This window comes from Coregonus lavaretus (assembly GCF_964263955.1).
Source record: "Coregonus lavaretus genome assembly, chromosome: 31".
Classification (NCBI taxonomy): Eukaryota; Metazoa; Chordata; class Actinopteri; order Salmoniformes; family Salmonidae; genus Coregonus; species Coregonus lavaretus.
The window spans coordinates 21,697,595-21,724,510 of NC_140018.1; the positions used below are offsets into that span (position 1 = coordinate 21,697,595).

Here is a 26,916-nt window from a genome sequence, read left to right on the forward strand (position 1 = left end):
TCTGCACTCTATTTTAATAAGTAAATGTGTTTGCTAATATAATATATAATATGCCATTTGGCAGACGCTTTTATCCAAAGCGATTTACAGTCATGTGTACATACATTTTTACGTATGGGTGGTCCCGGGGATCGAACCCACTACCCTGGCGTTACAAGCGCCATGCTCTACCAATTGAGCTACAGAGGACCACGTTGCCGCAGCATGGCAATGCGCGATATACCTTAATCGGCTTTCTTTTAACTCCTGTATGGGGAATAGGCCAGGGAAACGTTCGTTTATGTTCTGACTTAGGCTACTTCACTTCCCCCTCGAATCCCCTCTGTGAGTCTCTCCCAAACTTTAGCACCCTCACTGCTTTCCGTATTTATTGGATTTCTACCACCCTTCACTTTCCCTGGTGACTCAAAGAAGGACATCATACAGCTCTTACAGATAGGGCGGGCTGACAATGAAACACCTGCACAGGAGATCAACATCCTGCTCAGTTTGCACAATGAGGTGGTTCAGTTTCGAAAAAGTACTTATTGGATTTTCCTTAGTAGACCCAAAGAAAACCTCATCCACATTCACACATCTTTCCAAGCACAGCTTTCTCATCCTAAACGTGAAAATTGTAGTTGGTGCTAATACAGTAGCCAAGCATAGCCTGTAGTTTATTCCGTTTATATTCGATGAAATGATCACTATGAAACGGTATATGAGTAGCATTGACAATGCTACACATCACACGCAAAACTGGTGTGACTTCTTTTTCCGTCATCGTTGCTATAGGCTACGCTATGCGTGTTGAAAAAGTGCCTCCTTTTGCACGCTTCAGTCAGTGTGGCTTGAGTCGCGCAACCCGGACATTTCAGCATTTTCTTGGAGGGACAGCTCCCGCGCCTCAGACCTGCTTTGGAAAACGGTCAACATCTTCAGTGCCATTTTATCAAAGTGATTATTGTACAAATCCCTGAGTAACAATGGATAATATTTTAGATAACTTATCTTATACTGGACATTCTGTCTTTTATAACTTTACTGACGATTGGATACCTGATAGAAGGGAAACTATTGATTTTATTATAAAATGTGTCATACCGACTGTGTATATTCTGATCATAACGATTGGGTTGTTGGGGAACATTACCTTGGTTAAGATTTTTATCACCAACAGTGCAATGAGGAGCGTCCCCAACATATTTATTTCGAGTTTGGCAGCTGGGGATCTTTTGCTTTTGGTCACTTGTGTTCCAGTGGATGCGTTCAGATACTTCTTTGAGGAGTGGATCTTCGGTGTTGTGGCTTGCAAACTAATACCGGTCATTCAACTCACTTCAGTCGGAGTCTCGGTGTTCACTCTCACGGCTCTCAGCGCCGACAGGTAAGATGAAGAGTAGGTGAATGTGAAATATCCTTACTGCCAATAGTGTTATGTATACTGTACCTAACTTATGTAATTGTAAATGTTATGGCAATTGCATGCTAACGTGATAGAATAATTAACATATGTAGTTATTAATGATTAATCAGTTGTTATGACTATGATTATTTGTATTGACAACAGTGTGTGATCCCCAAACTATATCCCCAAGTGTTATCATAATTGAATGCTGGGAAATTGTCACTGACAAATCTGTTCATATTTTGATTGACAGACCAAGTGTATTCTCAGAATTTTTTTAAAGGGATCAAATAGTGTACACCTACTGGTTGTACTAACTTCAATAAACCTAACTTGTGGTATATTGTTTTATTCAGATGAGACACATGGTTAAATGGCCTTTTATCTTCCCTGGAAGGAGCAGCATTAATGCGGAGATTGGAATAGAATGACATGAGGCATTCAGGAAGCGTCACAGTCAGAAGCGTCTGCACAGAGCATCATTTACTGTCTGCGTGGGTGGATGGTTAAAAGGGCAAGCATGCCCAAATCTTTGTTTGGGACCTTAATTTGACCCAGCCCCCACTTTCCTTTCCTCTCCTCCACATACCCTCACCAAGACCACTGGTGCTTGGAGACGTTGACCTTCTTAAGTGACCATTCCATACCCCCACAAATAGCTTGTTTGCTGGTATTAAGAGCTCCTTCCTCTGCTAAAAGTTCACTGATGTCATGAAAATTCCTGGGCTGCCAAATATTGATTTTGTTAAAAATGATTATTATTATCAAATTAAAGTCCATGAGATTCTCTGATAAAAATAATACCCCATTGTGCAGGCCATGATAGTGGTCAGAAGATGGTGCAGGACTTTGTACTTAGCCTTTCTATGACACTGACCGTAATCCAGAGCTCTATCAGTTGGAGGAAATGTTTGGCTGTGTCACTCTTCTCCGGAAATGACGATGACTGTTGGCCATCCTTGTCACTAGGAGCTATTAGGTCAGCCATATGGAGAGATTACAGTCTACAGCTGTTCTCTCTATGGTCTGCCTTGTCCATTTGAGCATGTAATGTGAGCAATGAAAATACACCATGTATATGCTTACCCTATGTGATGGCTTTAAAGAATGTAATCTTCTTAGCACTCCCTTGGGCACTTGCTCTTAAGCATGAAAACACAGAGAAGTGGGATTACAGCAGTTTGTTACAGTAAATGCATAAACCCAGCCTTGTTTTCTCTGGTGAGATATCAAAGACTGTCAGTTTTTCTGTGCTTGTCTGTTCTTGCCCGATGCAGCGTGGTCTTTGACTATGGGGGATTTCTACAGGGGCAGAGGGCAGCTGAGGCTGGTGTAACATCACAGTAAAGGGCTTCCAATGGAGATTCTCCTCCTAACCAGACATTTTATCAGCAAAAATATCCTTTAGAAAACTGGCAGGAGGGGAAAAATCTTCCATCATTGAAGCATAAAAAATAACTTCATGCCCAGTGGAGCACACATCCTCTGTTGCACCCTCATTTCATATATTTCTTCCCATTATATGACTTAGCAGGAATGGATTATTCTGTGCACATAGCACTGAGTGTTGATTTACACAGGAGATCAGTCCAAAGTCTAACCTTTAAATGAGTTGTATTGATCAACTTGGTTTCAACATTTACATGCACTTTGGGAGCAGTGCAGAAACACATTGTTGTTTCAGTTGAATAATTGTAATTCAATTCAGTGGCAATTATTGTAATTCATTTGGGTGTGTTACAGTCAGGACAGTAATTAATTAGCTAGTGCAATCATAATGCACTTCATAGGTCTTTTACATGTTTTAATATCACCTCCAACAATCTATGAAGCTTCTATTCTGTGCCAATGGACTCAGAGATGCCATGTCTTTGTCAAAGCCTCTTCATTTCGCAAAGAAGAAGAAAGTTAATTAGATTAATTAAATATAATCACAATAGCAAGTCGCTCTGGATTTGAGCATCTACTAAATGATTAAAATGTAAATGTATATTATATTTACAGAAGGAAATTAGAGCAGTAAGGACAGCTGGACATTTCATTCCATTTACATGGAAAATACTCTGCTTTTAATCTAATTTCATGATTAATTTGAAAATGTCAATAAAGGCTCTCTATTAATGTTCATTTGTTTTATCTACAATAGTGCTTGAAAAAGGTTTGGAGAGTCTGAAAAAGAATTAGAGTGTCTATTATCAGTGTGAGTTGCAGAGAACCATCTTCAAACGATCCATGATCATATCTGTCTATCACCACCTCTGAGCGTCAAATCTGCCATGATCCTGGAGGTGCGCTGTAGCCTTTGACATCAAGATGAAGGAGCACTAAAACATTTTCTATGGTGTTGTTGGGTTTCCAGGTACAAAGCCATAGTAAATCCTATGGACATCCAAACATCCAGTGCTGTGTTCTGGACATGTCTGAAAGCTGTGTCCATCTGGGTGATCTCCATCCTGCTGGCGGTGCCCGAGGCCATCTTCTCCCAGGTAGTACACATCCAGGACAAGAATGTGACCTTCACTGCCTGTGTGCCCTATCCCCTCTACAACGACATGCATCCCAAGATCCACTCCATCCTCATATTCCTGGTGTACTTCCTGATTCCCCTGGGGATCATCTCTGTGTACTACTACCACATCGCCAGGACTCTGGTCAAGAGTGCTCACGACATGCCTGGGGAGATCAGTGAGCACACGAAGAGACAGGTAGGTAACAACAACAACAACCTGTTGCTGCCTGTATCTCAAACATGTCATAAATGAGGTTTGGCTGTTGCAGTTGTGGTTATTTGGAATGCTGGACGGCATATTAAGAACATCAGGTAACTTGCTGGATGTCTTTGGCTGCTAGAGTGCATGTTAAGTTAGAGTGCACGTTGAGCTAGAGTGTACGTTTGAAGTCAAAGAAACTGAACTGCATCACACGTTTTCTCACTACACTGGAACATTTATATTTCTGACATAACTCCGGAACCCTTGTTACAGGTTTTCATGGAAGGAGGCTCTAGTTTTTAATGCAGATATTTCCATATGTAGCCTAATATACCAAGTAAATATTTAAAGGTTGTAAAGGTCAAGTAGAGGACCATGTCAAGATGTATCACCGATTGTTGCATGGATGCTTGATCTTTACTGTCTACAGGGGTAATAAATGATAAGTCAGGGGAAGGGTGAGGTAAATTATAAATGTAAGCAATGATCTGGTTGGCTACATTTCATTGAGAGTCCATTGACCAAAGCATAGGAAATCAGATGCTTCTTTGCCGTTAAGAACGTCCAATTAATCATCAGACAAATGGGCTTAATTCCAGATCAGGGCCCACCCAGAGCATGAGTAAACAGATGCAGTCCAAAACCCAAACCCAACTTCCAATCACTGCATCCTGACTCAGACCTAGACCTGAACTCAAGTCACAATATATTCAAGTAGCCTCAGGAGCTTGTTGACACTGACCAATGTGAGGTTGTCATCAACAATGAGCAATGCATAGTAAACACTAGCGATGAGTGGTGCTGGAAGGCCTCCATGTGTTGTCTTATTCACAGCCAGTAGGCCCTCCAGTTGAAGGAGCCCTAACCGTCCACTCATTTAGACAACAAGAGGGCTGAGACCCAGCTATCTTTTACAGTAGATACCCAGTGAATCTAGTATGAATCTGTGAGACACATGAAAATACAAGAAGCCTGGAGGATGACCGAATCATTGCACTTAAGCTTCCACTGTCTCTGCCTCAAAGTAATCCCAACTAATCAATGTTATTGTCTCTAGATTTGTTTCTGTTTTTTTTTGTATTTGAAATCAAATTAAATGAGTTAATCATTTGGGTGCACCTTTGGATTAGAAGGACAACACAGACTATTGACATGGCGCATTGTTGTTGTGTACTATTAGACATGTCCTATGGGGATTGGGCTGCAGAGGCTCAAGTCTCATTAAGAGGAAAACTCTGATAGCATCAGTCCCTTTTGAAAAGCAGACATGTATTTAACATTAATTATATGACAAGCTGCATAAGCCTGATGAAAGACGGGCTAGAGAGAGTGTGTGTGAGAGAGAGAGAAGAAGAGAGAGAGTGTGAGAGACACAGAGAGAGATAGAGAGAGAGAGAGAGAGAGAGAGAGAGAGAGGGGGAGAGAGAGAGAGAGAAGAAGAAGAGAGAGTGTGAGAGAGAGAGAGAGAGAGAGAGAGAGAGAGAGAGAAGAAGAAGAGAGAGTGTGAGAGACAGAGACAAAGAGAGAGAGAGAGAAGAAGAGAGAGTGTGTGTGTGAGAGAGAGAGAAGAGAGAGAGAGAGAAGAAGAAAGAGTGTGAGAGACAGAGACAGAGACACAGAGAGAGAGAGAGAAGAAGAGAGAGTGTGTGAGAGAGAGAGAAGAAGAGAGAGAGTGTGAGAGACAGAGAGAGAGAGAGAAGAAGAGAGAGTGTGAGAGACAGAGAGAGAGAGAGAGAAGAAGAGAGAGTGTGAGAGACAGAGACACAGAGAGAGAGAGAGAAGAAGAGAGAGTGTGTGTGAGAGAGAGAGAGAGAAGAGGGAGAGAGAAGAAGAGAGAGTGTGAGAGACAGAGACACAGAGAGAGAGAGAGAAGAGAGACTGTGTGTGTGAGAGAGAGAGAGAGAAGAGAGAGAGAAGAAGAGAGAGTGTGAGAGACAGAGACAGTGACACAGAGAGAGAGAGAGAGAGAAGAAGAGAGAGTGTGAGAGACAGAGACAGAGACACAGAGAGAGAGACAGAGAAGAGAGTGTGTGTGTGTGTGTGTGAGAGAGAGAGAGAGAGAGAGGAGAGAGAGAGAAGAAGAGAGAGTGTGAGAGACAGAGACAGAGACACAGAGAGAGAGAGAAGAGAGAGAGAGGCAGACATTAAACACATGATTCTGGTAAGTGTTCAAGACATTTAAAAGTATTTGTTGAATCACTATCACATCTAACAGGCATGTACTTTGGAAAGACAGATCCTATTAATGACTTGATGAATAGTTATAGTAACAGTGGTCTTAACTGCTGTACAGTCCATTTTCAGTAAAGGCAGTAGAAATAGGGCTTCTTGATATAATCTAATATTTTTTTTATTTTGATTCACTCTGGAATAGAGCTGTCCAGGCAGACACGGCTAGTGAATATGATTTCAGCCGTGATATGTATGAATGAAAACATACAGTCCAACCATCTCCCTATGCCAGGGGCTGTATTGTGCTGTTATGATAAGCAACAATCGTTCTGAGAGGGCATGACATCTTCGTCTACTTCTGTTATTCAAATATCTTCTACTGATCAAACGATACAGCTGTTTTAGTAACCGCATCAACTACATTCTATTTCAACTTTTAAAGGAATACTTTGTGATTTTGGCAATGAAGCCCTTTATCGACTTCCCAGTCAGATGAACTTGTGGATACCATTTTTATGTCTCTGCGTACAGTAAGTTAGAGGTAGTTTTGTGAGCCAATGCTAACTAGCGTTAGCACAATGACTGGATGTCTATGGTAACATCTATGGTAACAGCTTGCTAGCTGTGACCATAGACGGCCAGTCATTGTGCTAACGCTTGTTAGCAATTGCGATAACGCTAGTTAGCAACTTCCCTCAAACTGCACTCAGAGACATAAAAATGGTATCCACAAGTTCATCTGACTCTGGGGAAGCAGATAAAGGGCTTCATTGCCAAAATCACAAAGTATCCCTTTAAAAACAATTGACATGTTAACCACTTTCTCAACAACTTAGACAAAAACCTAGAACATATGAAATCTTAGTTTACTCCTCTGCTTTTCAAATCTAAAATTAGAACACTTCTTCCACTACCACAAAAATACTCTAAGCGCTAAAGCAATTCCCAGAATTTTACTTCATGTAAAATGACCATCTCATTTATAATTAATACCCCACACGTCTTGCAGCAACCAGAAAATACAACAGTGAATAACTAACTGTGACGTGATAATAACAATGCAGACATTTTTAAGTTTGCTTATGAAAGATTGTTGATACTGTGCCAAATCATAAGCAGAATTATTCCATTTGATATCCCTACCAATGGTTAGCTTTAATGTCTAACCAGATATAACAGATTGCTATTGATTTACCTTTTAATACACTTCTGAATAATTTGAAGTCCACTTCAATAGAAGATACTGTCATGAACAAAATAAAGTCAAATGATCATGCAGTTTTCTTCTGTTGAAAAACCTAAAAGGATCTTCGGCAGAGTGCCAGGATCACTTGACTTGATAGCTGGCTGCCAATAAATGGCGAGCTAAATCATGACATTTACCCAGGCTATTAAACCTACACAGGCTTGATTTTCAGAGCTCCATCTCCTGCTCACCTCACTGATAGGTTCAAATAGGTAGACTTCAAACTATTTTCAAACAATCTTAGCAGTACACAGAAGCAATAGTCCTGCCATCAGTACTATTTGCCAGCCACTCTACTGTGGAATGAAGTATTGATTGGACTGGACCTTCTAGTTTCACATTTCCGCTTATACAGTTGAAGTCGGAAGTTTACATACACTTAGGTTGGAGTTATTAAAACTCGTTTTTCAACCTCTCCACAAATTTCTTGTTAACAAACTATAGTTTGGGCAAGTTGGTTAGGACATCTACTTTGTGCATGACACAAGCAATTTTTCCAACAATTGTTTACAGACAGATTATTTCACTTATAATTCACTGTATCACAATTCCAGTGGGTCAGAAGTTTACATACACTAAGTTGCCTGTGCCTTTAAACAGCTTGGAAAATTCCAGAAAATGATGTCATGGCTTTAGAAGCTTCTGATAGGCTAATTGACATCATCATTTGAGTCAATTGGAGGTGTACCTGTGGATGTATTTCAAGGCCTACCTTCAAACTCCATGCCTCATTGCTTGACATCATGGGAAAATCAAAAGAAATCAGCCAAGACCTCATTAAAAAATGGTAGACCTCCACAAGTCTGGTTCATCCTTGAGAGCAATTTCCAAATGCCTGAAGGTACCACGTTCATCTGTACAAACAATAGTACGCAAGTTTAAACACCATGGGACCCCGCAGCCGTCATACCGCTCAGGAAGGAGACGCGTTCTGTCTCCTAGAGATGAACGTACTTTGGTGCGAAAAGTGCAAATCAATCCCAGAACAACAGCAAAGGACCTTGTGAAGATGCTGGAGGAAACAGGTACAAAAGTATCTATATCCACAGTAAAACGAGTCCTATATCGACATAACTTGAAAGGCCAGTCAGCAAGGAAGAAGCCACTGCTCCAAAACCACCATAAAAAAAGCCAGACTACGGTTTGCAACTGCACATGGGGACAAAGATCATACTTTTTGGAGAAATGTCCTCTGGTCTAATGAAACAAAAATAGAACTGTTGTCGTAGAAATATTTGACTCAAAAAGTAGTCAACTTAAAAATATTTCTCAAGAGACTGGAACTTGTGAATTTAGACTTTTATTATTTGCATAACAAAGCCGAGCTTGCTCCATGGAACAACTGCTTGCCCTGAACTGGAGCGCTCCTTTTATACAGACACAAATGCATAGTCACACTGATACAACTCCTCCCTATGTGAATGAAGAACATCTTTCAGTATCACATGTTGCCTACTCACGAGGGCTACTTGCGCTTCTCTAAGTGGGGCCTCTGTATCTTATTAGTGGCATGACTCAAAAAATTATGTACATACGTACGTTAAAGAACAATCACACTCTGTATTGACTATATTCACTATCCAGGCATGCATCTGGAGTACAAAGTATCAATCATGTTCATTCTGTTTTACCTTTATCATTTCATAACACATTATAAAACATATCAATTAATACTTAAACATGGTTTAAACATGTCATCCATAACCCATTCTCAACCACATACATTTAAGCATTCATCATTTACCATCCTCCCTGGCCCTTGAGATTATGTGCATGTGGCTATGTGTCAGGTCATAAGGTCATGAGCACAAACAAATGATAATAATAATAATAATAATAATAATAATAATATGCCATTTAGCAGACGCTTTTATCCAAAGCGACTTACAGTCATGTGTGAATACATTTTTACACACTAGTTCCATTGTTACTCCAATCTCCACACAGCCATCACGAGGAGTTGTATCTCCATCACATGTCATTGACATACCCAGACCAGCTGCAGGGAGTTTATGAAAAACACATAAATGTCTCTGCTCTGTATTAACACTTCAACTGGTTCTCAATCCATAACCATTTAAGGCATATAGGTGTTTAATTCTACAACATATGTACTTGAAAATCATCTATATATATTCCCCCCTTTGGGACTTTCTAGGTCCCAACCAATAAAACAAAAGATAACATAAAATGAGTGTAAGCATGTGCATATACTTATTCTTAGCCTTGCCATCTGTGGTTACATTTTATAAGAATATATATTCAGACCAATGTATCTTCCTCATTGTCTGATCCATCCTGATGAGGACAAGGAGCCCAGTCGGGTACTGGGTACAAATCCGGAAGGTTTCCCTCTAAGCTAACCTCCAATTTTTGCTGTTGAGCTTTGTAACCATGACAGGCCCATCCACCCCTAGGGACAACACCATACAGACATTCAGGATTCCCAAATGGGCAGTCCATTGGTCCTCCTTTAATACTACAGGGCTTTCTATATTCATTAACATACTGTCCTGGAGCTCCCTGAACAGGGTGTATTTCTTTGGTGAACTTATTAACAATTGTCTGTACAGTCATTTGTTTTACTGTGGTTTGGATCAAAAGTGATTTCAACAAAGGCAGTACACAACAAAAGACTATTCCCATTACTACAAGTGCTATGCCTATCATGATTGCCATTTTTGTAAACATTGCTCCCCACTTTCCCAAAGTTAAGTCCATCCAATCCCAAGTGTGAGCATCATACCCAGCATTGTCCTTAACCTCTTTTCGTAGTCCTTTGAGCTTAGTCATTGCTTCAGTGAATGAACCATCCGGAGCAGTATTATTGGGGATAAAAGTACAACATTCATCTCCAAACATAACACAAACTCCACCTTTTTCCGCCAATAGCCAGTTTAGAGCCTGCCTATTCTGCCATGCCATTCTACTGGTAGCCTGTACTTGCTCTCCTAAAGCTGATAATGCAGAGTCTGTGTAATTAATAAACCTTTGTTGATTATAATAAATATAATTGATCCATTCTAGGTTTTTGTTGGTTGAAATCCAGACAAGTATTGATTCAAATCCTGTTTTAATGTAATCTCTTGCCTTATATTCATTTGGAATTCCTCTGGGTTGACCTATTGCATCTAAATATACATTGGGGTCATGTTCATATGATCTTTTTACCCTTTTATTATTATTCTGTGCATCCCTATTTGTTGTTTTGTCTACCTCCCACTCTGATATAACCACCTCCCGAAGCATTTGTACTCTAGCACATACTCCCTTCCATCCTTTAGGCAAAGTAGCTCTAATCTTTTGTTCTCCACATACCCAAAAGAAATCTGCCACTGCCACGATTGATCCTCATAAGGAAAAATCAATGGCATTTCCAGTGTTTGCTTCTCACATTCCCCAGGGTCACCCGGCCCTCCATTTGTAGCTATTACCCCAGTACTTGATCCTGCTGCCTGATAAACTGCTCTGTGGGGGGTATCTGCATTCCAGGACATATCTTTATTTAGGTGCCATGTGGTCTCACACTTTCCCTTAAATTTTCCCAAATCGTGCTCCCCATCCGTTTTATTGTAGCATTCATAATTCTGATTATAGTCTATACAGTATTTTTCCGGTGCTTCCATTTTTCTGGGCTCTATTCTGATATCTAATTTTTTACACCACTCTCCCCATCCTACTTGATTATAGAATCTGTAATGATAGGGATTTCCCAAAAATGATAAACATTCTGCAGGACAGTAGGGCCTTTCTCTTCTTTTAAGATGAGAGTAGCTTCGTTGAAAGTTAGCACAGTCCTCGTAACTGTGTGGACTTGGTATTACTATCAATTCTTTTAACGGAGAAGGAGCACATACTAAACAATTTGTTTTTCTATTAATTATTTTAGCTGAATATTGTGCCCATTTGTACCAATCATTTTGCATGGCTCCCTCCCATAGCCTTTCTATTTTTGTTGATGCTTTCATTACTTTCGGTACTACTGTTGGGGCTGAGGTAGATTGTCTATTTTCCTGATTTCCCCAATTAGTTAAAGAATCCCATACATTTTGAAAAAACCCAGTTGTTCCTATTTTTTCTAATCCTGTCTTTTTTGGTTCAACCGCTATAGTACTTGGTGTACTATAGTAGTGGTCCTTGGGTAGTGGTCATAGTTACATTAACTATTTCAGGTTCTTCTTCCTGTCTAGATTGGTGTTTGGAAATAGGATCAATGTCCATTGTTGTTATACTATTTCCTTCTAACCCTTTAACGCTAACTATTTCCAATATGTACTTTGCATTATTATCTTGAGTCAATTCCTTAAAGGTAATTTCCCAACTAGTGTCTCCTTTGTTAACTTCTATTTGGCAACCATATTCATCCCAGATTGCTTCTCCTCTTGTTTGATGATTAGCCCACCCACAAAGTCATTTCTCTGGCAGAGGTTTTATCCTTCGTATTGAAAAGGATCTTTGAGTTTCTTCAACTGTCAGTACTTGCGCTGGAATAGAAATACTAGTTAGAGCTATCCCCAATGGTACATGCTTTTTTATTCTATTCTTCAATCTAAATTTAGGGGCCAATTTCTTAAGCACTGATGGAATCATGAGGTGTTTAGCTTGTTTTATATCCATTATTTTTCCATGTCTTTACTTTTGGCTCAACTTCTACCCAATGATTTTTTAGGCATTTTATTTTAAACATTGCATATCCTTCAATCTGACATTTCCTTAATCTAGGCCATCCTATGTACGATACTTGTTCTTTATTCACAACAACAATTCTTCCAGGTTCAGTAAGGCTATCTCTAGAATATTGTATAGTTGTAGGCAGACTCACCACCATCTCTCCTAGATTAACTGCTTTTACCGTTAAAGCAATTCCACAGTTCTTAAGTTGTTGGAGACCATGTGAGGGCAGAGAAGTCAATTGTGGGAAAGTCCCCTTCCTCAACGGCTGAGGAGTCTCTTCCTTCACCGGTGGAGACGTCACCCCCCTCAATGGTAGAAAGGTCACTTTCTCCTCCTTCTCCTGTTGTCTCTCCATTCCCTGGGTCTCTGCTTGTGTTTGGGGGATCTGCAATGGCAGGTATCCTATCAGCAGTATTCCCCACATCATCAGATCCCACCTCCCGACTTTCCGGATTTTCAGGTGGAAGTGCCTGCTGTCCTTCGACGTTGGCACTTGGACTCGTGCTTGCTTCTTCTTCTTGGACTCCAACTGGTGCCTCGACATCCTCCGCTTCCCCACGGCTCGCCAATGGCAGACCGGTTCTCTTCGGTACCCTGGTGCAGTGGTTTAGATGGTACCACGTCGTGCTTCCTTCCACCTGTACTGCTGTGGGCATCGCTCAGATCACCTTGTATGGTCCTTCTCTCCTGGGCTCGTTCCACTTTCTGCGAAACACTCGGATGTAGACTCGATCTCCTGAAATCACCGGCCCTGGCTCCTCTGGTCCAGGTTCCGGTTCTCGCCCTTTTTCCTGGAGATAGATCACTTTGTGTATAGCAGTTAGTTGTCTTACATATGCTTTAAGTTCCATCTCTAATTGTTCCAATGAGGGTCCTTTGTAGGGCCCTCTTAGACCTGGCACTGGCATGGGTCGACCCGTAAGCATTTCATGTGTGGTTAGATGCGTATTTCTGTTAGTTTGCATGCGATAACTCATCAAAGCTAGTGGTAGTGCATCCACCCAATTGAGCTTCGCACTGGCACAGATTTTATTCAGTTTAGCCTTGAGGGTGCCATTAATTCTCTCAACAATCCCCTGAGATTGCGGCCGATACACATACCCTAGTCTTTGCTTAATCCTTAGCTAATGTAATACTTGCTTCACTGTTTTCTGAATAAATGCTGATCCATTGTCTGAACTGATTTCAGTTGGTATTCCAAATCTGGGTATTACTTCTCTGGTTAGAAATGTGATTACTGTTCCTGATCCTAGATCTGCTGAGGGTACCGCTTCTACCCATCTACTGAATCTATCTATGATCACTAGCATGTACCTTTTGCCATTCACCTTTTTTATCATATCTACATAGTCCATGACTAAGTGTCGAAATGGTCCTTCAGGAACTGGTATGTGCCCAATAGGCGTTGTTATTCCTTTCCTTACATTGTTTTGTGCACACACCTCACATCTTGCTAATGCCTCATCTATTGTTGCCTGTTGGTATGGAGACCAGTATCCTTGTTTTTTAATTTTCCTTACTATTTCCCCCCTTGCGCAATGGTCAAAACCATGCACATCAGTTATCAATAAGTTGAGCAACACAATGGGTGCTACTATGGTTCCTTCATGAGACCTCCATAATCCCTTCACATCTTTGGTGGCCCCTCTTTGGTGCCACATAGTCTGTTCATAAAGTCCTGCTCTTTCCTGCATCCTTATTATATCATCTGGCTGTGGTATGGATTCAATAATGACCATTGGTGCTGTTAACACTGGGATGGTGCATCTAGATGCCTTCTTTGCAGCTTCATCAGCTGCATTGTTTCCTTTGGTTATATATCCTTTTCCTTTCCTATGCGCCTGACATTTCACTATCGGCAATTTAGTGGGATACATTAACGCCTTTATTAATTCCACAATCTGCTCGTTGTGTTGTATGGGTGTACCATCGCTTTTCTTGAACCCTCGCTGCTTCCAGACCCCCCCAAATAAATGACACACCCCATGTGCATATGCTGAATCAGTATAGATATTAACAGTTTTTCGTTTTCCTAGGATGCAAGCTGCAGTGAGTGCTTTTAGTTCAGCCAACTAAGCTGAGCATGGCTGTGGACAGTATTATGCTATCACCTCTTTGAAATCTTCTCCTTGTTTTTTCACTACTGCATAACCTGCATGATTTCCCGCATGATCTTTATAACAGGATCCATCAACAAAATACTCTTCTATGCACTCTTCCCCCAGGCTTGACAATGGGGTTGACTCTAAGTCTGGCCTTAGTCGAGTAAATGTCAATGAATCTGCTACACAGTCATGTGCTTGCCCCTCAAACTCCAAGGGGATTCTTTCAGCTGGGTTTACTGTACTGCATCGTTTAATAAAAACATCTGGATAGGTCAATAGAGTCATGTATTCTAAAGTTCTAGCGTTGGTAAGGGAAAACTTCCCTTGCTCTATTAGTTCCACTATTTTATGATGTGTATGTATTGTTACCGGGTATCCCATAGTAATTGTGGACGCTTTGTCATATGCATATTGTAATGCAGCTAGACCTTGATAACAGGGTGGTTATCCCTGGGCAACAGAATCTAGTTTAGAACTATAATACGCAATAGGTTGTTTTCGTCTTCCACTACATGTCTCTTGCATAAGTACCGCTGTTGCATACCTATCACATCTGTTTGCCACATATAACAAGAATGGTTTTGTGTAATCTGGGGCTGCTAGAGCCGGAGCTTACTGCATTTCCTTCTTCATTGTTTCAAATGCAGTTAATGCATCACTGTTCCATTCCAGGCTTGCTCTAAGGCCTAGTTGTCTTACTTCTTTCATGATTTCTCGCAGAGGAGCTGTTTTAACCGCATACTCCTCTATCCAGTCTGAGCTGAATCCAGTCATCCCTAGGAACGTCATCATCTGAGCAACCGTTTGAGGTAGCGGTGCCTTGCTGATTCCTTCCAGTTGTCCTGGTGCTATTGCCTTTGTCCCATGCGCAATTGTTCTTCCTAGATATTCAACTTGAGATTGGCAGTACTGAAGTTTCGTTTTTGACACATTGTGTCCTCCCTCTGCCAGTCGCTTTAAAACCTTCATAGAGTCAGCATGGCATTGTTCCAAGGAGGGGGCGCAGATCAACAGATCATCCACATACTGGATCAATGTTCCTTCAAGTATTAGATCTTCTAGGTCTGTTCTTAACACCTGATTAAACACATGACGAGAATGCTTAGATCCCTGTGGCGTCCGAGTATATGTGTATTGCTTACCTTTGTAGGTAAATGCAAACAAGTGTCTGCACTCTTCCGCCAGGGGCACACTAAAAAATGCTCCACATAGGTCAATCACTGTGAAGTACTTGGCTTCTGGGGGAACATTGGTGAGTAGCGTATGAGGGTTTGGAACATCAGCAGGCCAATCTTGTACTATGTCATTTATGGCCCTTAAGTCATGTACCAGCCTCCACTTTTTCCCATCTGCTTTAAGAACTGGCAACAAAGGTGTGTTACAACAACTTTGCGTTTCTATCAATACTCCTGCTTTTATCAGTCCCTCAATTGTGGCACTGATGCCCTCTACTGCTTCAGGTTTCATATGGTATTGAGCCCTCCAAGGGGGCTTAACATCTGGCTTTATTTTGACAAACACAGGACTTGCTAATCACAACATCTGTATCATGTTGTGATCATACCTCATGAGGTATGTTTTTCTCCATTTCCTGTTTTTGCTGGTCCTCAAATTCTGTTGCTTCCCCTGGCTGTGTTAGCTGTTGGGATGTAACTTCCACTTCCCTTGGGTCTCCAGTCATTATTATTATTAGTAGTAGTAGTATGGTGTATCTTGATGAAGGCTTTATCTTTTGAGTGATAAATCAGTGGATTTTCTATCTTGTTCCATTGAATTGTTTTTGCTCGCTTCATCATGGGGCCCAAATCCTTTGCCTCCATTTCCTTGTTTACTAGTAAAGTAATGTGTGGGGCAGCTTCAGAAACATTGTACCATTTTGCCACAAAGTCTGAGCCATCCATGTCCGTCACCTCCATTGCTGCTCCTTGTTTTCCTATAATTATGTACTGAGACATTATAGGTACTGATTTCCCATTTGCATTTAACAACCACAGTTGCTCTAAAAGATCATCACGATAGGGATCATATTGCATGGTGCAGTGAAATTCTGACTTTCCTCTTTCTGCTTCTGGTATCTGAGCCTGAATAAACCTACCCCATTTCCTGACTACCCTATCTACTTCTGTCTCAATATTCCCTAACCAATAGACATTTGCTGTATCCTGTTTCATTACCATTTGTAAGTTTAACCCTGCCCTGTCTATAATTACCCCTTCAGAGGAACATCGAATGTGTATACCCATTTTGCATAGGGCATCTCTTCCCAATAGATTGACAGGGGTGTGTTCTGATACAAGTATAGGAAGGGTTGCGGATTTGTCATCCGCTATCAGGCAACCTGGAGCTGTCATTGGAATTAACTGCGTTTGTCCCGAGAATCCTATAGTTTTGGCATATTTGCCAGACATGGGGAGGTGAGAAGCATAATTTGGACTTACACAGGTGTAAGTGGCTCCAGTGTCAACCATCATGGGTGTGCCTCTGTTCTCTATTTGAATCTGCAGCATAGGTTCTTGATCAGCTCGTGTAGTTAGTACTGGAAACTGACCCTCCCCTGTAAGATTCTCTGGGCACCCCTAGTACCCCTGATTGGGCCCTGCCCATGGATTCACAGGACCTTGGATTTGCTGCTGATTTTGTTGCCAGCCGTCTGCTTGCTTCCAATTATTTTGGTTTTTGTTCCCCTGTTGTTGCCAGGGGTTTGTGGGGCAGTTTCGTCTGGTATGCCCTGGCTGCTGGCATCCCCAGCAAGTTCCAGGTGGCCCTTGTGGGCCCCGATTTACTCCTTTCTGATTATTTTGCTGAAATTTTTGCTGTTTATTGTTATTATTCCATTGCCGGGGTTGTTGTGCATACACATTCACTACTGGTGCTGTGGGTTGTACTTGGGCCTGTGGCGCGGGAGGCAGATATGGCCCTCCTGGAGTGACTGCAGCCATCTTTCCTGTTTCATTCGCAGGTGCTGTTACTGGGGCCTGGATTTTCTTCTTCCCTCTGTTTGTCAGTTCTTCCAATTGGAGTTGAGTCAGTTTCCTCTGAATGTCTCTCCCCTGCTCCATAAGTCTCTGTTCATCCTTTCTGTGTTTTTCTACTGCATGTATCACATGGTCACAGAATTATGTGTGTGTCTTTGAGGTTAGTCCCACCACATCCTCCAGCCTGCTTCTCACTGATTGGGGCATGGCCTCTATTATTGAGTTTCGGAATAGAGTTGTCATCAGTGGGTCCCCTTCTGGATCTCGTTCTGTTTCCAGTCTCCATCGTTTCATCTGTTCATGTAGATAGGCAGCTGGATTCTCAGTTTTTCCCAGTGTCCCCCCTTTCAGTGACTTGGGGTCAATTCTCGCCGGGTATTCCAGTCTTAGTGCTTGCCAGACTTCAGGGCGGTGTGAATCAAAGTCCATCCCATCTCCTTGTGGGTCACTCACTTCTCTCCTCAGGTCACTGTTCCCCAGTATATCCTCCATTTTTGCCTTTCCAACCACCCTCGCCAACAGTGCCTTCAGATCCCCCACAGCCAGCAGTTTCCCCATGGTTTGTTCCTCAAAAATCCTAATCAATTTTCCTGCCCCATCATGCAAATCTGGCAGACGGGCAACCAATCCTTCCAGGTCCTGTGATCCCCACGGAACATAGTGAGCCTGGGTACCTTTTATTAGAATTGGATATTGTCCCTTGTATTTTTCAGGTCTTCTCAATGTTCTCCTATTCCTCAATCTTTCTTCCCTCACACCTTGATTGCAATCTCCCCATATTTCAGCTGCTGCTCCTTCTTCCTCCTCTAGCTCTCTGCCTGTATGCTGTCTTACCTCACTTTGCTCCCTCTCTTTTTCTTCCTTGTCTCTCAACATTCTCCTCATCCTGTCCATTTCTTTCTCTATTAGTTTGTTTGTTGCTTCAATATCTGCCATTTCTTCATCAGAGAGTTCTCCATCGTCTCTCTTCGTCATTTTCATTCTTCCCAATGCTTCCCTCAGCTCTCCATAGCAGTCCAATCTGTTTGGCTTGATTTCTGCCCTTCGCTTGATTCCTTCTGTTTTCTTTGAGTCTTTTTCCATCCTTTGGGAGGATGTAAACAAAGGTCTTTCTTCTTCCATTTCTATTTCTCCCTTTATTGATATTACTCCGGACACCTGGGGATATTGTCCACCAACATATGGTGGAGGTCCCACAGACCAATCTGCTTTCTTTTTGTTTGTTTTCTCATCATCTTTTCTCAACATGTTTCTGGCTTCTCGCATGTTCTTTAGCAATCCTTCTCCTTCCATTTTGAACATATTGAGTACTTATTTTTCTCTTTCTCTTTTGGCGCTTCTCTTCTTTCCTGTGTCTTTTGCTTTATAGTTCTATATCAGTGTTTCTATTTCCTCACACACCGTGACATCAAATGTTCCTCCTTCTGGCCATTTGGTGCCCATTTTCCTGGTGCGTTTCTCCCATTTTTCAGATTTTTTCGTTATTTCTTCCTTGCCTAAGGGATACCTAGCACTCAGTATTTCTACCGCTGTTTTATTCATATTTATGGCCTATATTTTTTACTTCCTTTTTAATCTATTTTAGTATTCGTCCTATTTATTTATTTCTCCTTCTTAGTTCTTTTTATATTAGTATTCACTTTTATTGTTAAACTATTTGTGCTTCTTTGATTATTGCTTGGTCAGAACTTATTTATTAAATGGGCATTTGACAGTCTCTTTATATAATAATATCTTCTGATGTCCACTTTTCCTTTGTGTGGACACCTCATTAATCTTCCCCTTGCTAGTGTTTTATCTTAGCTTTAAATCACTCAGCTATATTTTTTATGTAATAATAAAACAATGTCTTCTGATGTCCACTTTTCCTTTGTGTGGACACCTCATAAATCTTCCCCTTGCTAGTGTTTTATCTTAGCTTTAAATCACTCAGCTATATATTTTTTATGTAATAATAAAACAATGTCTTCTGATGTCCACTTTTCCTTTGTGTGGACACCTCATAAATCTTCCCCTTGCTAGTGTTTTATCTTAGCTTTAAATCACTCAGCTATATATTTTTTATGTAATAATAAAACAATGTCTTCTGATGTCCACTTTTCCTTTGTGTGGACACCTCATAAATCTTCCCTTTGCTAGTGTTTTATCTTAGCTTTAAATCACTCAGCTATATGTGTGTTCCTACCCCTATGAGCATCCACACACCATTCACTCTTTCTCTCCTGGTGTGAGACCGGGTGCGTCCTTCCTACCAGGTTACACTTAAGTAACGGTCCAGGAAAGGTGCGTCAACCCTTCTCCACCAAGGACAGAGATTTTCACAATCACTTGCACTCTCACTCTTTCACACACTTTTCTAAGTTACCTGTAAACTTAACCCCCTCTTGATACACTTCCTCGACACAAGAAAACAGTTTTATACAGGATTTCTATTTATTTAGCCACCTAGGTGATACACTTCCTCGACACACCTGGACTTCTACTACGCTTTCCTAAGCGAACTGTAAATTCTGCCCTATTTTTTCTGATACACTTCCTCGACACAGAAAAATAAGCGGTATTACACAGGATTTCTGCCTACCTAAGCAGCCTATAAACGATACACTTCCTCGACACATTTATAGTGGTATTCGCAGGACTTAACATGTTATTGTCTGATCGCTCAACCAGATGGACAACCGCCCGTGCCGAAATGACCCAGACAAAGCGATCAGCAGGATGAATCAAATGAATCAAATGAATCAAATCAATTGAACAGACAGTTCAGACGAACAACAGAGTGACATCGACATGTATTCTTAAATTCAAAAGCTCCTAGTCTCTAATTTTCTGGTTCTTAAATTTGGAGAGACCTACTTGGTATTTCTGCAGCTGATACCGTGCCCCGGATCGGACCACACAAACGTTTATACTATATAAGTAAGAACTTGGCTTACCTGTTAAAAGCGGCCGCTTTTGTTTGTATGGTCCGTCCAAGCCGTTTCACAACTGCAGATGTACACCGTCTCTGGCCCCTGTTGTCAACTCCTGGCAAAGCTAGCCAAATATGTCGTAGAAATATTTGACTCAAAAAGTAGTCAACTTAAAAATATTTCTCAAGAGACTGGAACTTGTGAATTTAGACTTTTATTATTTGCATAACAAAGCCGAGCTTGCTCCATGGAACAACTGCTTGCCCTGAACTGGAACGCTCCTTTTATACAGACACAAATGCATAGTCACACTGATACAACTCCTCCCTATGTGAATGAATAACATCTTTCAGTATCACATGTTGGCTACTCACGAGGGCTACTTGCGCTTCTCTAAGTGGGGCCTCTGAATCTTGTTAGTGGCATGACTCAAAAAATTATGTACATACGTACGTTAAAGAACAATCACACTCTGTATTGACTATATTCACTATCCAGGCATGCATCTGGAGTACAAAGTATCAATCATGTTCATTCTGTTTTACCTTTATCATTTCATAACACATTATAAAACATATCAATTAATACTTAAACATGGTTTAAACATGTCATCCATAACCCATTCTCAACCACATACATTTAAGCATTTATCATTTACCATCCTCCCTGGCCCTTGAGATTATGTGCATGTGGCTATGTGTCATGTCATAAGGTCATAAGCACAAACAAATGATAACACTAGTTCCATTGTTACTCCAATCTCCACACAGCCATCACGAGGAGTTGTATCTCCATTACATGTCATTGACATACCCAGACCAGCTGCAAGGAGTTTATGAAAAACACATAAATGTCTCTGCTCTGTATTAACCCTTCAACTGGTTCTCAATCCATAACCATTTGAGGCATATAGGTGTTTAATTCCCAACCGTGAAGCACGGGGGTGGCAGCATCATGCTGTGGGGGTGCTTTGCTGCAGGAGGGTGGCAAAATAGATGGCAAAATAGATGGCATCATGAGGAAGGAAAATTATGTGGATATATTGAAGCAACATCTCAAGACATCAGTCAGGAAGTTAAAACTTGGTCGCAAATGGGTCTTCCAAATGGACAATGACCCCAAGCATACTTCCAAAGTTGTGCCAAAATGGCTTAAGGACAACAAAGTCAAGGTATTGGAGTGACCATCACAAAGCCCTGACCTCAATCTTATAGAAAATGTATGGGCAGAACTGAAAAAGCATGTGCAAGCAAGGAGGCCTACAAACCTGACTCAGTTACACCAGCTCTGTCAGGAGGAATGAGCCAAAATTTACCCAACCTATTGTGGGAAGCTTGTGGAAGGCTACCCGAAAGGTTTGACCCAAGTTAAACAATTTAAAGGCAATGCTACCAAATACTAATTGAGTGGATGTAAACTTCTGACCCACTGGGAATGTGATGAAATAAATAAAAGCTGAAATAAATCATTCTCTCTACTATTATTCTGACATTTCACATTCTTAAAATAAAGTGGTGATCCTAACTGACCTAAGACAGGGAATTTTTACTAGGATTAAATGTCAGGAATTGTGAAAAACTGAGTTTAAATTTATTTGGCTACCCGAAAGGTTTGACCCAAGTTAAACAATTTAAAGGCAATGCTACCAAATACTAATTGAGTGGATGTAAACTTCTGACCCACTGGGAATGTGATGAAATAAATAAAAGCTGAAATAAATCATTCTCTCTACTATTATTCTGACATTTCACATTCTTAAAATAAAGTGGTGATCCTAACTGACCTAAGACAGGGAATTTTTACTAGGATTAAATGTCAGGAATTGTGAAAAACTGAGTTTAAATTTATTTGGCTAAGGTGTATGTAAACTTCCGACTTCAACTGTACGATGAAAGGTTATGACAGTAATGATATCGTTGACACTCAGGGCATACGCTACACGAATTTGGCACGTTTTTGCCATCCCCAAAGAATTTTCCAGATCGGAGTGAAATCCTATGAACTTGGGCTAGGATCATCACATCGGGACTCGCGTAGTTTGAGAGGGTCAAGGACTCACAGATGATTGCTGTTCCGTTCTCCAGACCCCGGTCGGATTTCCCGATACTTTCGGACATGTCCGAAATTTTGGTGGTGCATCTTGTAGTATGAGCAGTGCTACGACGCGATTGGGCAAGGAATACTGCCAATGGCCAATGAGCACTCAGCATGGGATACCAAAACAATGATGGCAAATAGGAAAGGAACAACAAACAACACGCACGGTGCGGACAGAGGTGATGGAAGTCAGATTGGTGGAGCTGTGGAGAGAATGCAGCTGCCTTTTCATTATTACCTACCTCTGTGTCCTACCATGACACAAGCCAAAAAGATAAAGGCTGGAATGAAATGCCAAGTATCTAGCATGCTAACTATAGGCTATAACTTTATTTAAACATGTTATATTACTTCCAATTCACTCTGTAGAATAGAAAGTGCATACTGTCCACGTCTGCCCAACCATTTGCAGTCTATATTCTGCGCCTCCGTCTCTTTTGATGTTTCTGCACATAATAATGTGCACACTAATATATAGAGGGAGACTTGCGCTGCTGGTGATGACTCATGCAGAGATCAAACAGACCTACACCTCTGCAGTGTAGGTAGCCTTCGTCGGCTGACGTAGCCTCGCAAGCCAATCGCAGAATGTGAAGAGAAAACAGAAGCACATAGTACAATCTGGCCAGGTTGATATCAAGATTTTAATTTGGTAACATTGCACAGTGTGACATGTAATAATTGTAAAATACTAAATCCTATGTACAGTGTGGGAAGGCCTTAGAGAGCTGACTGAAGGGCAATCTAAGGGAGTACTGGTGGCTCTTGCTTGTGTGTTTGTTCATACTTGTTTGGTGTCTCTGGTAGATACTGTATTGAAACTGAAGGACAATAGCCATATTACTTTTAGCCTGTGCAAAATACAGAAGAGAGTGATTTGGACAAATTGTATTTTGTAGGTCTTATGTACTCTCTAAACCTTTTGGAGGGAGGCCTTCTGTATTTTGTACTCTGTAATCCTTCTGGAAGATTGACAGGGTTTTATGTTGAATATCATCATGTATTTTCAAACACTACATATCTCTTTTCTTTATTTTTCCAAGATGGAGACGAGAAAACGGCTGGCCAAAATTGTTCTGGTTTTCGTGGGCCTCTTCGCTCTCTGCTGGTTCCCCAACCATGTCTTGTACATGTACCGCTCCTTCAACTACCGTCAGATCGACTCCTCCCTGTCGCACCTCATCATCACCCTGCTAGCCCGCATGCTAAGTTTCTCCAGCTCCTGTGTCAACCCGTTTGCCCTCTACCTGCTGAGCGAGAGCTTCCGCAGGCACTTCAACAGCTCACTCCAATGCAAGAGGAAGCCCCACCACGAGCGCAATACCAGCTACCTGCAGAGCACCTCGGCCATAAGAATGACCTCCATCAAGAAGACCACCCCTACTGTCATCAACGGACATGGCAACAGGCAGGAGGTCACTCTGTAGGTTTAGGACGTCACCTGATGACGTGTAAGTGGTGGGAGTGACACCAAAAAAAGATACATGCAAAGCTTTACAAGGTGGACTATTATGAAAAGGTCATGCCTGTGTGCTAAACAGAAAATGCTTTGTTTGAAGCTGCCTTGTTTATACATTCCCCACAATGCTACATATCACTGCTGATGAGATGATCACCCATGAACTGAATGTATACAGACATGTTGTCAACAAATCTGTCTTGTATTTTTTGTAATTCCCGTATCCACAATGTTCAATTTTTCATGTTTTGTTGTGTCAATCTGATACATGTTTCACTTTACAGAGTTTACATATATCTATACTGTCTGTGACGCATGCTGTCCAAACTGCAAACCCAAAGAGCAGGTAGTTGCTCCCACGACAGGAAATCTATGTGTAACGGGGGTCAGTGTGCTTCTTAGCCTCCTCTACTATCCAACTACCCCATACTGGGCTCGAACCAGTGATCCTCTGCTTCGCAACACAAGTGACCACCCTCCTCGAGTAATTTCAACAAAAATCATAATGTCATTGTAAGTAATTATTTCCCGCAAACATCTGCCTGAAAGTGGATAGAAGTGCCAAAGCAGAAAGGGGCCACAGGAAATGGAAATTAAACCGAGGTTTACCAAATGTTGATGGAAACCTGTACACCACTATTGCAGGACAGTAAGATGATAAATGCCATTTGAATTTGTTCATGAGATCACTTTGATAATGCCATTTCCTGTGCTATGTTTGAATGTTTATCTTCAGATGCTCAATGTGACACAAATGTTTGCTGTTTTGTTAAGTAAAACGTGTCCCAGTATGTTGAACTGCAAATGCTGCAACATGATTGCTGTAAAAAAAAAATATATATATATATTGTGTGGTTATATTTTGTAAACTTTCATAATTCCATGCACAGCATAGCTTCATTTAACATGTAAATGAATAAACTCTAATAAAGAGTGTGCTTTCTGAACATGATTAAGCAAACATTGAATTACACTTATCAAGAGATCATGATAATTATTGGATTAAACCCACATTAACATCCTCAATCCAAATGTATCTGTTCCTCTTAATCCTCCCAATCAGGAAAGCAGTTTTAATTTACATAATTTCAGTATGCTAATGTTAAAATCTATCTGTTTATTAGTGATATGTCCTAATACACTGATCTCAAGTGATTAGTCAACAGGTGCCTCAATGGAAAAGGGATCGGTGTCTGTAACCACTGAGCAAATTCAATGGCTGAATCTACAACTATTTTCTATTGTCTGTCCATTTTTCACCATCATGGAAATTGATTTGTGTTATTCTACCAGAGTTCTCTCTTCTTATGATGACTTGAAAAATGGTTTGTACAATGGAAAATGCATTTGTGTTTGAAATTCTTCATCATATATTGGACCTACCTCTCTGCCACAAATGCAATGTGATACTACGCCCACCTCCTAATTACTGTGGATTTGCAATGTTTGGGAAATTGGAACGGGATCCTCCAATGGTTCTGCTGTGTGTCTGTGTGATAAATATCCACAGCATGTAATATAATCACAACAATATTGAAAGAATGTCATGTTGACTGTGCCAGGTAAAATTGTCTGTGAACAATTGTGATGTTATGATATGTATGCTTTTCAGACCTGGGTTCTCTGTATGTGATTATTTAAATACTTATTTTCTGTGTAATGGAGTATTTCCAAATAATGTGGCCCGAATCAATTCCAATATTCAATTACTTGTCTTTTCAAATAAAACATATCTAAATACTCACTTCCAAATGTCTTTTAAAGTAAATTAAATACCATAAACAGTATTTAAACCCAGGTCTGCTTAAGAATCACATATTATTTATTAATATTGATATTTAACATGCAAATATATTTACTTTGAATGTGTTGCTATAACATTATTGCACATAATATAAATGTGATACCGTTAATAAATTCTACTCACAAGATGTTTGTCTGCATGCATATTTGACATGCCTCTTAAGTTATTCCAACATGCATTAGTCATATTTATTCAGGACTATGCCAATGATAAGGTGAGCAACCTGTCTTTATTAATTTCAGAGAGCGCATGTAGTTCTGTTGTAAATAATTGTTGTTGTTGAAAAGCTGGCTTTTTCTCCAGGCTTGATTTGGTTTGAAAAACCCAGTGGTTTGTCTTTTCATTTCCTCCTGATTATCGAATTACGAATAGCGTGGCTCACAGCGCAAACACGGTGGGCTTATAGCCATGGGGGAGGGGAAGGGGGGGGGTTCGATGTCCGTATGCATTAATATAATAATAATAAATAATCTGCCATTTAGCAGACGCTTTTATCCAAAGCGACTTACAGTCATGCGTGCATACATTTTTTTTGTGTATGGGTGGTCCCGGGGATCAAACCCACTACCTTGGCGTTACAAGCGCCATGCTCTACCAGCTGAGCTACAGAGGACCACAGTACAGATATACTGTATGTATGCACTGATAGAGGTAGAGGGAGATGTATAGAAACCTGTAACCACGGCACGGACATGGTTTAACAGCAATACAAAGTAACAAACATGCAGATTACAAAATACAATGTAAAGGGAGGTGACAGAGAAAAATTACACACAAACCTAATTAAATGAAATAATACACTTTAGACTCAGGCTTTTTTCAGGCTCTCAGGAGTATTCAACAAAAATTGACTCATAGTAAAAGGTTTACTGATGAATTGTGTTAATTGTGCGGTAAATTGTTTATCCATCAACCATATGTACAACACAGGTTATATCTGCATGACGAGGATATTTAAACAGTATAAATCTTTGGCATAAAGTGAGAAACACTAACTGATAGAGTTTCATTAGCTCTTACTCTATTACATGATTTATGAACCACCACCCCATTGTGCATCTATTACATGAAATATGACTGTGCTGGAAATACACTGGATATTACTGAATTGTTCACAGGAGAAATATGTACAGTAGAATCATTATTGTGCGACAATTAGGTGTTTGATGTAACATACGCTCATTGGCATAAATAATGACGCAAGATGTGCATCATTTTGTCTCAAGTGTTCTTACACTCAACATTTGATAAAACAGACAATTTCGAGCATTCATTTGCCACAGGCAGCAGAAAAGACAAGCGTGCATCAAGCAGCAACATAGACATCTCCTCGATGGCAGCCTTATTAAGGCATCTGCCTATCTTCTATCCAAT

At 40.7% G+C, this 26,916-nt stretch overlaps 1 protein-coding gene across 1 annotated transcript; it reads left to right on the forward strand.

Moving 5' to 3' along the window:
- Positions 1–965: 965 nt before the first annotated feature.
- Positions 966–23,706, forward strand: LOC311106597 (neuromedin-B receptor-like; the record flags this gene model as incomplete). The annotated part of the gene is made up of 3 exons (XM_084148977.1): positions 966–1,366; positions 3,747–4,092; positions 23,323–23,706. 3 exons carry the CDS (start codon positions 966–968, stop codon positions 23,704–23,706), a joined length of 1,131 nt encoding a protein of 376 aa, XP_084005103.1.
- Positions 23,707–26,916: the final 3,210 nt, after the last annotated feature.